A 16,280-nucleotide genomic window follows, 5' to 3' on the forward strand; every position below is an offset into this window, starting at 1 on the left:
TGCTTTTGCTGCCATGTTGCCATGTTGCCTAATCTCCAAGAAATCTAATTGATATCCTAAAACAAACATTTTATAATTAACTTTTTCAGCTAGGTTTTTTTTTCATAATGCAGCATTATTTCAATAATACACTTACTGGTTCAGCTAATAATCACTTCTACAGTGGCTTTTTCAGGTATGGCTTATTCTTGGTTAATAACTTTTTCTCAGGAATGGGAACCTCTGTTCCTTATTGCTTTAAAACAGACTAAATGGAAAAGTTGCTGTATAAAACTTAAAAATACCAACTAAAACAGAATTTAAAAAATTACATCAATCTTAAAGTAATAAGTATAAGAGACAATGTCTATAACTAAATGATAAGATACCACATTGACACTTCAAGACATGGTCTATGTCGACTGCATGATGCTGGTTGCTATGAGGAACTATATTCACTAAATGTGTCGATTTATCTATTTATTTATTAATGGTATAATCTTTTAAGAAGATATCAGGTACCAAGCTGAAGTCATTCAAAGTAGATTTCTTCAAAGTAAGTCTCGTGAGAGAGGCTTTGTGAATACATCCACATCCTTAGAATGATTTATAAATAAACTATTTTCTGTCTCTAACTTAACTGAATACACTACTACACCACTTTAAGACATGTAAATGCAGTACCGGCTGATGTACAGTAGGTGTCAGTAAAACGTTACACAGGGTTTCAAGATTCTGAGACACACGAGAAGAAGAAACAGGAGGCAAAATGGCAGCGTTCATCAGAGGCGTGGTATGTCTAGTTTCCACAGAACGACATGCTTTTTTAACAAAGAAGACTTGTGTAATCGAGGAGTCAAAACGGTATGTTCGCGGGCTGAGGCGGAAACCCGTTAAGGTTTTATTTTCCGAAAATGAGACAGGTAAGGTAGTGAGACCGCCTCCGGAGTCTCATCAGCTAGCAGCTAAGAAAAGTCTAAAGAACCACAATGAAGCAGAACTCACTTCTGCAGCACATCATGCCGTGAAAAGCAGCCCTGCTAAAAAAAGGATTAATGTGCAGTCGACTGCAAAGCTCCCAGAAGATATGGGTTCAAGAGACCAGGTAGATGGATTGCTCTTTGAAAAAGCTTCTCCAGGAGATAAAAGACTGGCGTGAGTAAATTATGTTTCGAGTGCTGCTTTTTGTGTGTGCAAGCATGATGGATTACTTCATTTTAAAAGAAGAACGTAGCCTATAATCATTAACAAATTTGCCTATACCTTTACATTCACTCTGTTGTTACAGGAGGTTGGTGAGTGTTGCTCGATCTAGAAAATTTAGGGAGCAACAAGGCAAAATCCTCCTGGAGGGCAAGCGTTTGATCTGTGATGCTCTGGATGCTGGTGCCAAACCACAGATGGTATTCTTCAGCACGGTGGATCGGCTTAGAGAGCTGCCGCTTGATAAGCTTAAAATGGCAACTTTAGTCAAAGTCAAGTTTGAGGACATCAAGCTCTGGTCTGACCTTGTAGCCCCACAAGGAGTTATTGGTAAGAATCACACATGTTGTACTAAAGCACTGAGGTTTGGAGTAGTTTCTGACTTTGATGCGTTCGTCTGCAGCCATATTTTCTCGCCCGGACCCGTCACGGCTGAACTTTGCAAACAGAAGTCAGTCAGTGCCACTGTCCCTGATATGTGACAACATTCGAGACCCTGGTAATCTTGGGACAATGCTGCGCTGTGCAGCTGCTGCTGCCTGCCATAATGTCCTCCTCACCAAGGGTAAGCTTATATCAAAGCACATAAAGACATACATAAACTCCATTCATGACAGTCTGTCTCTTCTTGAAACAGGTTGCGTTGATGCTTGGGAGCCTAAAGTCCTGCGCGCAGCAATGGGCGCACATTTCCGCCTTCCCATTTATCCCAGTGTGGACTGGGATGATATTGAAAACCATCTTCCAAAACCAGTGACCGTCCATGTGGCTGACAGCAGCTGTGGCCCTGACAGAGGGAGAGAAACTGAAGATAACGGGACTCATAATCTGACCAAAGCAGGAGCCTACGGCTGGGTCAGCTCAAGGTCTAATCCTAACAAAATGCTCTATGAGGAATATGATTCTGATCCAGACTCCGATTCAGACTCTGACTCTGAACATGAGGCAGTTTCACTTCCAAGAGTGAACATTAAATTGTATCATGAGAGCTGGGCTAAGAGTCCCGCTGCTCTGGTGGTGGGTGGTGAGACACACGGTCTGAGCCTAGAAGCAGTTCAGTTAGCTGAGAAGACAGATGGTTACAGACTCTTCATTCCTGTTGCCCCTGGTGTGGACAGTTTGAATTCGGCCATGGCAGCCAGTATTCTTTTGTTTGAGGGCAGGAAGCAGCTTTCACAACTACAGCAGGGATCTGGGAAGAAATCTAAAACTAAAAGGCAGGCTTCATGATGATTCCTCTAAATGTGAAACTAAGTTGAATAAATATAACATTTCACATGTCCTGTTTTGTAATAAAATCCTCAATTTAATTTAGGATTTGCTAAGTGTCTCAATCGTGGTATGTTTATTTTCATGATCTATTAGACCCCTCTTGTTTTATGCAGGGTAGGGGTGGGTGGAGTTGGATGCTCTATAAATCTCTTGAGGATCTTCTCAACATTCCTCTAAAAGAAAATACCTGTATCCAAGAATTGCATATACATAAGGGAATTGAGTCATAATTTTCCACATGGGTATGCCACATTACTGGTTACTATAGCAACATAAAGGGCTGCCTACTGTGATGAGTTCTGAAATTGAATATGACTTATCAAACTACCTCTGAGGTAATGATTTGATTTTCCTTCTGTATCATTTTTATGAAAGAAAAGTCTAAAACATTTTAAACGGTTAAAGGACTTGTTCCCATCATGGAAAAACACACTTTTTTCTGCTGGATTCTGTGAACTCTTAAACAGGTGGAGTTGAGGCACATTTCTTCAAAGGACAAGCTACATCTGCATTTTGTATATCTACACTTGCAGTGTGTAAGCAAGTCTACAGAATTAACAACACATGTGAGAAAAGTTTGCAGTCTGTAATTTGCAAATTTATAAATCTAGGAGACAGTATGCAAATAATCTATGGATATAAGTTCTGCTTTTTTAGAGCTCACAACTCTTGAATACTTGCCTCAAATGATGTGATGTGCATTTTACAAAATGCAAGAACCAACTTTATTAGTGATGAAACTTAACAGGAATAAAACTTTGTGCTTACCAGTGAATCTTTAATAAGTGTGAGAAGTCATGACTGAAGTAACAGAAAATAGGGATTTATACATTCAACACTTCTCAAAATACCATTTTTGTGCCTCCAGAAATAACCTGGCCTCTTTCATTAGAGGGACCTTCACAGAAAATCCTCATATAACTGAAATGAGAACCACTTTTAACTGGCTAGAGATGACCTTCACTTTCAATGTGACAACAAGCCACATGGGTTCAAAACATCAGTCATTGGTCTTATAAACAAGCACTGTGCTCTTTTCTGTGTGCATCTGTCATACTGTTTTATTTAAATTAGGCTTAGCTACATCTACTGAGGTTCAGACCATCTGCATTTCATGTGAAGTACAACTGTAAAAAGGGATTTTAGTCTTTCTTATTGTCATTCAGCAATTAACAGTAACATAGATCCTGCATACAAAACAGAAAGCAAAGAATCAGCTTTAGAAGTAGGTCCACTGGGTAATTCTCTGGTGTTGTCTAGACTTCAGAAATGCTAATGTGTGTAAAAAAAAACAAAAAAGTTTCCATATATATTACTGTATGGACTATAGTCAATGCAAGGCACCACAGGAGAAAGAAGACTCCATGGAAAGAGGAACATGTCTAAAAAAAAAAAAAAGTTAAAATGTCATTAAAAATGAGACGTTTTGCTAACAGTCAGCAGGGAGGTGGATGAGACCGCAGGATGTTGGGAAAGACGAGAGGATTGGATGACAGATTGAGTCCCATATAACATGTCTTATTTGTACTCCGGTTCTCTCCTTAGATGGGCTCTGGTTTGAGCTTTTCAGCCAGGAAGTCGCAGACAAACTGCTCCACAACGGCTGGTGTTATCTCCTCTACATCAAGAACATACTTGGCACGAGCCGACATGTCCAGGATAGTGAGAAGAGGTGCTGCCTCTGGGAGGTTAGTGTAGTCTCGCAGGGAGTCACTCATGTCATCCTGTGGTGGAGGAGAGGGGAAAATATGTGATTTCGAATTACATTACAGGAGTATGAACAGACTTGACATTTTTATATGACAATTATTTGGCTTCAGTGAGACTTTAGTCATTTTGAAAAAAATAAATTTAGAAAAAAATTACATCGAAGTAGTTTAGCTCTTAAATTATAACCTTAGTCAGAGACCTTTCATCAATTCACAGTCAGTCAGGTCATGATAATCCACTGAAACCTGATTTTCTGACTATAAAAACAAAGAACGAAGGAGAGGTCCAACATGCTTTTACCTAATATGAACATAAATACAAGGGGTTAGATGACATGGAGGAAAAAAAAGAAGCAGAAAAATAAAAACTTGCATAGACATCTTTTTTATCTGAAGGTTAGTATAAGGTCAGATTTACATCTATGGATTTGAAGCTTAAAAAGACTTGCTTTTTATTAATTTTGAATGCAGTGATGTTTTACATCACTTCTCTTTGCAAGAGAAAATTGAGATTGGTTCAGCTTTTTAAAGTGGTAAAAGAGATGCCAGCCAATCAAATTGTCCGATTTATCATGTGTCTGACCTTGTGACCGATTAGATCATGACACTTGCAGGCCTACCCAGTAATAACACAATGCTGCAAACTGTTGACTTTGTCAGCATGGCAGGAAATTTCAATTAATTTTACTGCAAGTTTGACCAGTCTGACTACTTGCAGGAGAGGAAGGAGCTGTTGGCCGAGCCCACCTCTAGGTTACCCACTAAGAGGATTAACTTGTGCTGAAAAAAATTAAACCCAACAAAGCAATGGACCTTGTCTGATCTCTGGTCAGCTGCTGTCCTACTGTAGCCAACTGGCAGATGTTTACTGTCAGCTGTTCCATAGCTCCCTGTAAGAACACTCCATCCCACCGCTTTAGAAGTCTTAAATCATCTGCCCAGTACCCAAAAAGAACAATTCCACCTGTGGCGACTACCAGCCTGTGGCATTAACATCTCTAGAGGTTTTGAAAGTTTTATTCTTTCCCTGCTCCAGGAGGTCAGTATGCACACTGATCCTCTTTAGTTTGCATACAAACAGCACAGAGGTGTCTGTGATGCTGTGTTGACACTGCTGCACACCACCCACACACACCTGTAGAAGCCAAAGTCATTTGTCAGACTAGTCTTTGTGGACTTTTCAAGTGGATTTATCACCGCTTTTTAATAGCCTCATCTGATGGAACAGAAACTGCTCCAGATGGATGTCAACCAAACCTAATCATCTGGATCCTCACAATTGCCTCACAGTAGCAGCTCACAGTTCCACATATATCAAATACTGCCCCCAAGTGGCAGCAAAATGCAATAAAATGTAGACATGCATTTGCAAAGTCTAAATACAGAGAGTTTGCATAACTGTGTTCAAGCCCTGAGGCTAAAATGACCACAGCCTGCTGACATGTTAACTATCAAGGGGTCCCAAGTACACATAATTTTGCAAAAAAAAAAAAAAGATAGTCTGAACAAGCTCTTGAGCCTCAGGTATAGAAATGTCTCCTAGAGTGCCTGTAAATGTCTGAAAAAGCCTTTTTTAGACAAAGTCAGCCAGTGATGCAGCTCTGTCTGTCAAATTAGGGTAACTTGCTGCATGGTAACTGGGGACTTTCATATTGCTTCATCTCTCATATCCCATGCCGACATGGCATTCAAATTACTTTGAAAAAGATGCAATTCAATCATGTTTCTCTGAAGACGTTCTCTCCTACTCATCGCTTCAGACTTCAGACATAAGTGCAATCAGCAGCAGCATAGTTCAAGTAAAGTCTCTGACTTGAACTATGCTTACCTCATAAAATCCAGAACTACCTGACACCATCTTTATTAACGAACACTCTTTAAAAGAGCGTTTGTAATCCATTTCTCTGCCATCTTGCTGCGAGGAGCCTTCCAAGAGAGACTTGAGAGTTTCTGCTTAGTCACACATCCTGCTGTGTGGAAAGATGGGAAGGAATCAGGGGGAGGTCCAGCTGAGTGGGCGGCTGTAGCTCAGGAGGAAGAGAAGTCATCTGCCAACAGGAAAGTCGGTGGATTGATTCCAGGCTTCCTGTGACTACATGCTGAAGAGTCCTTGGACAAGATGCTGAACCCCATGTTGCCTCCTGATATGTCTATCGGGGTATAAATGATGGTGATAGTAGAAACCACTTAGTATGTAACAATAGAAGTGCTGTATGAGTGTGTGTGTAAAATGGTGAATGTGATATGTTGACTGCTCAAAGTACTTTTACACTACAAGAGACTTAAAAAAGCCCTATACAAGTACGATCCACTTAACATCTCCCCTTTTCTCAGACCTCTTTTAGTTCAGTATTAAGTCTCAACACAGACCACTTGAATAGCAGGCAAAGCAGAGATGGTGAAGGAGAGTGTTAAAAATAGACTGCTCTGAGTTTAGAGAGGAGTCCATTTTTATTTGCAGTTATTTTCAATGGGCCTCACCCATGTTCAGCCCGAGGCTTGATGTCACCCTTCACCCTTCTACAAGTCCGGTTTACAACTGTAGCTTTAGCTAACGCAAATGAATTCTTACTGGGTGGGCCAGCACACAGCGGCTTTCAAATAGACTCGAGAATCCCATCAATTATTGAGATTGAATAAGAAATCAGAGTTTTGTTATTCACTTCCAGCTGGGGGAGATTCTGCAGCTGGGATTCCTGCCGTTACAGAGATCCATTGTTGCATATCTTCTTCAAGTTAAATGGATCTCGCGTGTCATGTTCTGCAAGGCTTACTTGAATGCAAACGCCTAATACTGCAATATAATTTAAACAATGTGTTAAACATGCACATATCCAGGGATTAATTCTAAGGAACAAGAGAACAGTATCACTTTGAATAGTCTGATCCTGCGCATGAAAGTGCTGCCTATCTAAAAACAGAGATCAGTTATTTCAGGGTCTAACAGTATGCACACATTTTCTCATTCTCATGACCTGATTTCCCCTCAGCTTAGTTTGCTGGCTCTGAGGGAGACACTCAAAGATTAAAAATCAGTTTCATATGGAAAAGATTAAGTTGCAAAGGCTGAAGTAACGAGAAGAGGCCAGAGGGTGGCACTGCAACAAAAAGCTGGATTTCTGATAGAAGTAGAGCCTCTGATGTTAACACTGATTTATGTGCCACTTTGAGTTTAGTAAAAAACAAAGTCAAAGCGACTTCAGATGAATTTCCTGCAACACTAAACACTCAACCACCCCATCTTCTCAGCAGTCTGCTGCTGTTCGTTTATCAGAAACGATCTGCTAAATAGATCAAACTGCACAATCAGCTTGCAAACTCATTGAATAACTTGGCCGTGCTGCTACCTAAAAAGGATAAGTATGCCAGGATGAAGCCTGTGACCTCTACTTCACATTAAAACTGCTTAGAAATGGAAGGTGCAGTGAGTTATTTTCTGATAGGCAACTAAGTTTCTCTGAACGCAGCTAATTTTTATTACACTGCAAAATCACCAAACATTTACCAGCTAATACACACAGATCTAAGCATTCACTAAGGACAATGGGCCTCGTTCACCAACATCTTCTTTCTCTGTTAGATTCACCGATGTCTTGCAAGTTGAAAGGACAGATCAGTCGCCCCTACTTTGCATAGGTAAACGCCCTAAAAAATCCCATAAAGTCAATATTTCTGGGACCTGTGCAAACAGACAGAGGTGAGACAAACATAAATTACAAACATAATAACAGAAGGATGAATGAAAACAATCAAACACAAAAAAAATAAATAAATAAAGATGTGCAATGCAGCCTGAGTTTCCTAATTTTCTAAATATTTACTTGATTACAAATAGTCACATGGTGAGCTTCAAATAAAATAAACAGCTTCATATACAAACGGGTCATTAATTTCTCCTGAACTTGGCCAGCCGCATACAGTCTGGTCCCATAAGCTCGTCAAGATGTACATCGTCACATGCCATGGCTAAAGGAGAAAGTGGTACACTGTAGAATAAAATTATATTACACAGTCTACTGTAACCCTCTACAGTTTGTAAAGCAAATTTCCACCTGCTGTGGCATCATTTTAAGATTCAGTTCACCCATGGAGCGAGTGATGCATCTGATGAATCTACCAGGTGTGCCTGATAGGTGTTATTAACCAGGAAATAACCTTGATTTCTTAATAAAACTAAATATTGTAATAAAAAGACACAGTTGTATTAAATTTTAATTATTAAAGACCACATTCAGCTGGTGGATCTGGGAGTCACAGGTGACGTTTATGAAATAACTTTCTTGTGTTTGAGGGAACGGATCTGGTGCGTGTGCAGTCTTTTGCACTAGTGGTGTTAGGAAGACCAGCAATAGAATTAAATCCATCTTGACTGTGACTTGTTCTTGAATGAGTGAAATTGATGAAAACTAGTTTAATTTTTCCTTGAGGAAAACATACAATGTTTAGATCTGCAATATCTTGTTATTTATATTAAATAACAAAATACTTTGTACTTTGCTAAAAGTTATTTAAAAATCTGACAAAACCATTGCTTCAGTTTTGTTCGATTGTGTGGGCACTAAGAAGTTCATAGAGTACTCCTGAGTGTTCGTAGGATTTGTTCTTAGCTAAGAACATCCACGAAGGATTTGGTGAATGTCACAATTTTTGACAAATGTTCCTAAGTTGGATTTAAGAACAAATTTGTTCGTAGGAACGGTTGGTGAATGAGGCCCAATGTTACTACCAGTGAAATACTGCTAAGAGCCTTCCCTTTCAGGCTCTCTTGCAGCCAAATGAAGCGTAGAGAAAGAAACCACAAAGAGAGAAATTCCACAATCTGTCACTGTGGCCTTTCCAGCTTCCCTGATATGAGAAGATGTAATCTTTGCATTAGTCTTCACCTCTGTAGGAAGTCATGCATCTTCTTTTGTGTGGTGTTCCTGCTTGTATAAACGGCTTCCAGAGAGGTGCGGCCACCCCCCCCCCGGCTCTCTGCAGCTCAGCCCAGAACAAAAAAAGACAAAGGGCCTCTCTGCTGCTGCTCACACTCAGAGCTGTGATAAGGCTCAGCATGTGTTTACTGTGTGGGACCTACTGGGTCATGTCAAGATTATTCTGATTATTGATGGATTGTAGTATTTCACAGGCAATGACCATCAGATAAAGCTTCATCTGATGGTGATTACAAATGATACTGTTCTGCAGAAGCTACGGCCATTTCTCGGAGAAGCTTTGATGTCTTGAGGAGTATTAATCACTGCCAAATGCTGGACATGCTCAGCAGTGTCTATTCAAGTTTTTTTATTGCTTGAATTGAAACAGTTTTTTCAGACAGCAGACTGAAACAAGTTAAAAAAATTTACAAGGTACATGAAGCCTCAATGTTCACAATGACTGCTAATATTTTGATGTTATGTTTATGTTCAGCATTTGCAAACCATGCAGCACTGAACTAATCCGTTTTTGCAGTTTGAAATAATAAATGTTATATCAGCATCTTTTCTAACGCCAAAAGACACACATGTTAGAACATGTTAGAGACTGGAGTTATCAACATTTTAATATTTTTTTTTACTAGAGAGGACAAATGATTATCAGAATTACTGCTGATGCCAAATTATTTCAGCTCCAACTGTGAACCCGATGGTGATGATGAAGAAAAAGTTTCAAAAGTCTTTTGAATTGATCTGCCATGACTGTGTGCATGAAATGACACTGAAATCTATCCTAGAGCTGTTGAAACATTTGAGTTATCACCTCTTGTGTGAACCTCCTTGTGGTTCTAAAGGGAAGGTCACAAAGACGGTGGGCATTGCACTGCACACCACTCATTCAATAACTGTTACAATAATCATGTCTACGTTGTAGAGATGAAAAGACAAAAAAAGTTTTCATTCAACTTGTCACAAATCAGGACACTACTCAGTGGTACATGTTTTTTTTCCACTTGGGTAAGAAGATCTTTTCCCACTCAGCTGAGATTGCACCCTCCTTAGGGTCTGCCAGCATACTGCTGTCTCATGGACACAGAAAACCCAGCTGCTGGCTTGGCATTGAAATGTGCAACTACCAGGGCAAATCCAGGCCAAGGTGAAGGAGTCCAGGCCCAGAGCCTGGAAGCTCCACTGAATGCCTGAAATGGGAAATGATATCCAACTGTGAACCCAATCTGGGAATGAAATCTGGTGATTTCATCACCGGCTAAGCTACAGGCAGGAAATTATACCTGCACTACATAGATGTAAAAATATATGGCATTGCTTGTGTACCACAAGGGAAAGAAAGTAAACACAGACTGCAGGTATAATATGAGAAGCTTCTGAATTCATACAAGCTCCAATGCAACTGTGTTTCTTTGTGTTAAGTCAAATAAATAATGCCATGTTGACAATGAACACGTAACACTATCATGACAAGTCTCATCTTTATAAAAATCTGAGTGTTTCTCGTTCAGTGTACGTGTGTCGCTAACATTTCAAGGCTGACACTGGAGTGGAGCAATCAGGGTGGCAGTGACAGCACATGTGCAAGCCCCCCGGCTGACACCTGAGCCTGCTTTTTTAGTACGTGACACAAGACACCAGCTCTGCTCTCCCAGATGACTGGCAGAGAGAGGACTGGGAGGAAGGCAAAGCTGGAGGGCAGAGACCAAGAGGACTGAGGAGAGGTAGCTAATCTGGTAATTATGTCTGTTGCTGCTACTAACTCCACCAGCTTTGCAAAGGTCGAGACAGAACAACATGAGAGAACAGGACTTCTGAAAACTTAATGGTCCGTTCCACACTGGGAAGATGTGGGAGGATGATTTTATAACAGATAAAGCCAGGTGGAAAGCTGTGGGTCTACTCTTGATGACAAAGGCGCATAGTTGAATTTTGGTCATGGATGAGACTGAGTATCTTTCTTTGAGGTTCAACAGAGTCTGTAGCTTCTGCATAATTTAAAAGTAAGTTATACATATTTTTCTAGGGATATTTGGAACATAAAACATAAAAGTTGGGTAAACAGAGTTTTCACTCCACTGCTTGTTCGGCATGAACACCCCTTTCAACCACATGGGTGGAACAAACAAAATCAGAGTTAGTTTGCCAATAAACTTAGAAAATGTTCCAACCTGACAAATAATGGTGTGTGGCCTTAAACAACTTGTGCTGATCTCTCTAGGTTTCTTTTCAGCTGCTTCAGGCAGCAAAGTTATGTTCCAGTCCAACTAATTTTCCTTCTGTGTTAAGAGAACTCCAACTGACACTGTTACACTTTGTAAAGTACAACCTGAAAGAAATCTGTACAAAATTATGGCTTTATTGTTAACTTTTTATTATTTTTATGATCAATTTTGCCCTGAAAGAACCATCCCTCTTTTGTTTTGGTAAAGTCTCTTCATAGCAAATGCTTTCCTCTACAATCAAATGCCAAACTCCTCCTCCACTGCATGACATCACTTCTCCCCCAGTCATGAGCTGGCTGACATTAAAGGAGCGGACCCAGTAAATTCTGTTGCTGCTCATTTCCTGTGGCGTAACTTTCGCTTTTGCCCACTTCGTGTAGTGTACATTCTGAGAAAAAAAAACGTTGCAGCTTTTGTGTTGTGACTAACTGTAGATTGTTGTGGCTTTTGTATTGAGACACTTCAGGGCCACCTTAGTGGAGCATTTAACAAATGATCCAGAAAATTCCCTTCAGTGTGATTTCATGGACAAATATTTCTTCAGTCTAATTAAAAACCTTCTGATTAGCAATTCAAGACATTCCCCAAAGCATAATGCAAAGTGGTTATGCATGCTAATCTGGCAGAAATATGAAGGAGGTAACATTTTTTCCTCATTTTAAAAACATTTTTTATACATCTAGTTTAACATAAGAAGGTGGCCAAGATAGACCTGCTGTTTTGTCTAATTAAGGTGTCTTTTCAGCAGAACATTCTTCCCCTGCAGTCTACACCATGAGGGGACCATGAGAGGACTGAGCTAGTATTATGATCTTTAGTAGACTGTAAGTATCCACCTAGGTGCAGATAGTGGGTGGCAAAGACTACAATGGAGAAAACAGCTGCTCTCCCAAGCTGTTAGAGCGTAATTTAATCAATTTAAAAAAGCAAATCAGAAATGTTTACTTATGTTTTGTGTTTACAAATTGCTGTTATAAGTTGCCTTGAGCAGTTCATCTCACCTCGCCAGCCACAAAGAAAAGCAGTGGCGTCTCCTCCTCCTTGGCTTTGTACTTGGCCATAAGCTTCTCTGCTATTGGTTGAATCAACTCCTTGGCTGGCTCCAGCTCACCTTCCTCCTCAGCATCTGAATAAACCAGGGAAGAGAAACAGAATGATGTTAAAGTGTGAAATAAAACATCTGGAAGAGGGAAAAAATTTAAGGATGAGAGAAACTAGAGGTGATGGAGAGATGACTGGAGCACAGATGAGCAAAGATGAAACAAAACTGAACAGATGGTCTTGTTTGCAGTTTGGTTTGACCTCAAGGTCTTTTCTTATTTTACAATGTCATGAAACCTACTCTGCATTCCTGTCGAAAACTGCTTTGAATTTTTGCACCTTCTGTAACACAATAAATACCATTTCTTTCTGTCAGAGCTCCATGAGCAGCTAAACTGCTTATTAATTCCCACCTACACACCTACAAACAGGACGAGGCATGGCCCCTCGTGAAGCTGCACAGCATTGGAGTCATTGAGCTCGAGTACGGGCCGGGGGTGCCACGGAAAGAGTCGACACTCGGGGTCATTGAGCACCTCCACACGGCCCTGCCGTGTGATCATGTGACCATCTGCATCCAACATAATCAGCGTGGGAATACCTGGAGAGACAAAGATGAAGGGTGAGCAACATGAGAGGAAGACAAACAGAGGAGGGGAGGAAATGGGCTGGAGTGTGGGAGTTAGCTCGGGTCATTTCCGTCAATTATCGTTTCATGATGCAGACGTTTCCCTCTCCCACTGAGATTTTATTTGATGTGTGGATAATTTCTGCTTTTCTGGGCATTTTCCTCTCTAGCTCTGTTTGTTTCACCTCTAATATTTTCCTGTAGGAACATTTTGTTCATGTTTTTTGCCCCACCATCCATTCGATTACAATCTCCTTATGCTATTAACATCCTCATCAGAAACAGACCCCATTAAACCAGTAAATAGTTCATGAGTCAAGTGTATTCCTGTCTGCGCATGTGGACTGAGGTCTGCAGAGGCGGGTGCGTTCATGGACTACAGGGTTTTAATGCAGAAAGGGTGCAGTGTTGACTCGTCTTATGTGCATTCCTCACATTCTTTGCAGGACAGACTGAGAGCCAGCAAACTTCATTCGCAGTCCTTTGTACACCCACAGTGGAGGGAATCAGGAAAAAAGAGTGAGGCACTGAGAGAGAGGCCCTGCGTTTCCACAGTTAGTGATAACCTGATAACCAGACCACATTCCTCAGGCTGCAGGGCAATCGCTGTTGCTGTTTGCCTGCCTAATGTAGAGATCTGTCAATCTTTGTGCCAGTTTGATATAATTAGACCTTGCAGAATAAAAGAAAGGATTATGGGCAGGATGCAACAGTGTAATACCTTGTATTCCATAGAGTCTGTTGAGCCGTGATCTCCGAGCCTCATCTGAATATGGCACTGCCAACCATGGCATCTCACTGAAGTACTGCTTAAAGGACTCCTCTGACCTTAATGAGTGGAAAAGCACCAAAACAAACAACACAGATATGGAGCAAAGTGATTATTAACATCCTTCACAGACAGAGGCAGATGTGTAACTCACAGTGAAACTCACCTATCAGCGCTGACAAACACGATTTCAAACTTATGCCCTAACTCTTTAACAGTTCGATAGGTTTCCACCAAGACCCGGGTCAAACTGCGGCATGGTGGACACTGTAGGAGACAGATGAGAAATAAACCAGTACTGCACACAAATGTGATTATGTTGTTTAAGCGGTTTTTATTACCAGGGGTATTTCCCTTAACTCTCCCATTGTTTGTCACCAAACACCTTTCCAAAAACTACTATTTTTTTTTTGTTGTTTTGTTCCCAGCTTCTTTCAAGACAAAAAGCAAGAAATAATCCTGCTGCAGTACTCTTGGATTAAGAAAATATTTGCTCTTCTGTGGGTGCTTGGAAAGGCCAAAGTCTACTCAGGCAAAGGAAGGGGGTGGTATGGCTGGCATTAGCATGACATCAGATCGTCATGACAGCAGAAAAGAAAACAGACCAGCCTCAACTTCAAACCTCTTTCTTAAGCTCTCTATATCCCAGTCTTTAGTTAATCTCTCCTGAACACATTCTAAAATACAACACATAAGTTAGTATGCACATAAGACAATTTGGAGAAGTTACATGCTCCAGTTTGCCTTTAATAACTTGTGCGATTATGGTTGGTATTTGAGAACTTAATTTGGTAATATTCTAATTTCTTGGTCTGCATTAAACTGGAGCACTTTATTTCTATTATTAAACCTTTAAAATGAATTTGTTGGCCACTACAAACTAATCACAAAACTGATTTTAAACTTGCTCCATGACAAAGAGAATCTCTTATAGTTTTAAAATGTTAAGTTGTATATGTTAAGGTAATAATATGCTGTAAAGCTTAATTAGATGCAAGCAGTATTTCACTGCTTTTCAAGTTTATACACTGAATGCAGCATGTTTTGCTCTGTGACTGATCCACAGCAACGCAAATGGATTGTGGTCTGACGTGAGGCAAAAAGCCTCGATCGCTTCACTGCTCATTAACTGACTTAGTATGTTGCTTGTTAACACTATTATTGTCTTCTTGTCACATTGCAATTATACTATCAGGGCATCTATTGTGGGTTTTTGTGACTTGAGACACAAGTAGAAAAAATTTAATTGTAATGAGTTCTTTTCAAATAAACATTTTCTCACACTATGAGCAAAATGCTTGTCACATGTCTTTCACCACGGGCCATTTCAGGTCCCCAGAACACAAGAGAACAAAAAGAAAAGCTGCTGGTATTTCATTCCTGTAAATGCTTTAATAGCTGATGAGTAACCAGAAAGAATGTGGTGTAAAAACTGCAAATAACCTCCTGTAATGGCAGTTGTGACGTGTCCTTTTTAGTTTTTAATGTGTTTGGTGTGCAAGCAAGCACATTCAGGTGCCACCATTCTGAGGAATCGCTGCTATCTGGGGCTGTGGATCTGGCAGCTGTTGTGCTGGCTGTCCTTGGGTGTCTGTGCTGCATCTCATCAGTTACAGTCCGCTGACGATTTAGCGGATCGTCATCAAGTCATGACCTTCGGCTGTTATCAGCTGGTCCAGCACAGACAGAGATGAAAGCTTTAAAGGCACTGGGGTGTGGTGGCTGATCCAGAGGTGGTGAAAGGATAGACAGAGATAGTTAACCACTGTTAATGTAAACACAGTGGAGTCACCTCCACCTTCCTGCTGCTCTCTCTTATCACCCCTTTCTATGCTGCTCTGCCCTTTCCTCTCTTTATTGTCTCAGTGAGTTAATGTGCCTGAAAAGTAAAAACCAGGGTCTTCTTTGTCCTCTTTCTTGGCACTTACCCAGTGTGCTGAGAAATACACTCCCACATAGTGTCCCTCCAGAGAGCTGCTGTCTGTTGTCTGCCTGTTGTTCCTGAGCAGAGGCCCTGCTACCACCTCCGCAAATGGCTTCGGCCCCCAGGGGAACTCCAGGCCTGAGAGAGGGCGAGAAGTGGCGAAAAAAAGGGTGGTGGGGAGGAGGAGGGGAGAGGTAAGGAAAGCCAAACCAAAACATGTGAAGGAAAACAACTGATTACTGCCAGAGCTTTGCTTTGAGCTAAATGCTAACGTCAGAATGCTAGTGGGTGCAGCTGAAACAATGACTCATTTGTGTAGATTTCTGGCCATCACACAAATACCAGACAGACAACGGAACATGATCGTCTGTTTAATTATTGTATAGACATTTAATTAATGTTAAAATGTTTACCTCATCGTGACACAAGGTTAGACACTAGAGATTACCTGCAAGCTATGAATGCTAACAAATTTTCTTTATTTCAACAGCTGCTTAGTTAGTATGTATAAAGTTAGTATGTGTAAAACGTTTTTTTTTTTCCAACGAAGTCTAAGACCCAGTGACACTTTTACCATCTGTGCACAGACTTCTGTGATATCTGCA

The 16,280-nt window shown here is 40.6% G+C and overlaps 2 protein-coding genes across 2 annotated transcripts in view; one reads left to right on the forward strand and one right to left on the reverse strand.

Annotated features, from left to right (window-relative positions):
- Positions 1 to 695: 695 nt before the first annotated feature.
- Positions 696 to 2,497, forward strand: mrm3a (mitochondrial rRNA methyltransferase 3a). The gene is made up of 4 exons (XM_041995333.1): positions 696 to 1,134; positions 1,268 to 1,512; positions 1,586 to 1,747; positions 1,820 to 2,497. Exons 1-4 carry the CDS (start codon positions 749 to 751, stop codon positions 2,410 to 2,412), a joined length of 1,386 nt encoding a protein of 461 aa, XP_041851267.1. The 5' UTR covers positions 696 to 748; the 3' UTR covers positions 2,413 to 2,497.
- A 719-nt stretch (positions 2,498 to 3,216) lies between these two features.
- The window catches only part of nxn (nucleoredoxin), a 55,693-nt gene continuing 42,629 nt past the window's right edge, over positions 3,217 to 16,280 (reverse strand). The window contains exons 3-8 of the mRNA XM_041995334.1: positions 15,680 to 15,813; positions 13,918 to 14,018; positions 13,704 to 13,810; positions 12,776 to 12,955; positions 12,315 to 12,439; positions 3,217 to 4,178 (exon numbers count right to left, since the gene is read on the reverse strand). Of these exons, the coding sequence (XP_041851268.1) occupies positions 3,996 to 4,178; positions 12,315 to 12,439; positions 12,776 to 12,955; positions 13,704 to 13,810; positions 13,918 to 14,018; positions 15,680 to 15,813 (830 nt within the window). The 3' untranslated portion in view covers positions 3,217 to 3,995. The remainder of the gene's footprint in view (positions 4,179 to 12,314; positions 12,440 to 12,775; positions 12,956 to 13,703; positions 13,811 to 13,917; positions 14,019 to 15,679; positions 15,814 to 16,280) is intronic.

Source organism: Melanotaenia boesemani, chromosome 9 (assembly GCF_017639745.1).
Source record: "Melanotaenia boesemani isolate fMelBoe1 chromosome 9, fMelBoe1.pri, whole genome shotgun sequence".
Classification (NCBI taxonomy): domain Eukaryota; kingdom Metazoa; phylum Chordata; class Actinopteri; order Atheriniformes; family Melanotaeniidae; genus Melanotaenia; species Melanotaenia boesemani.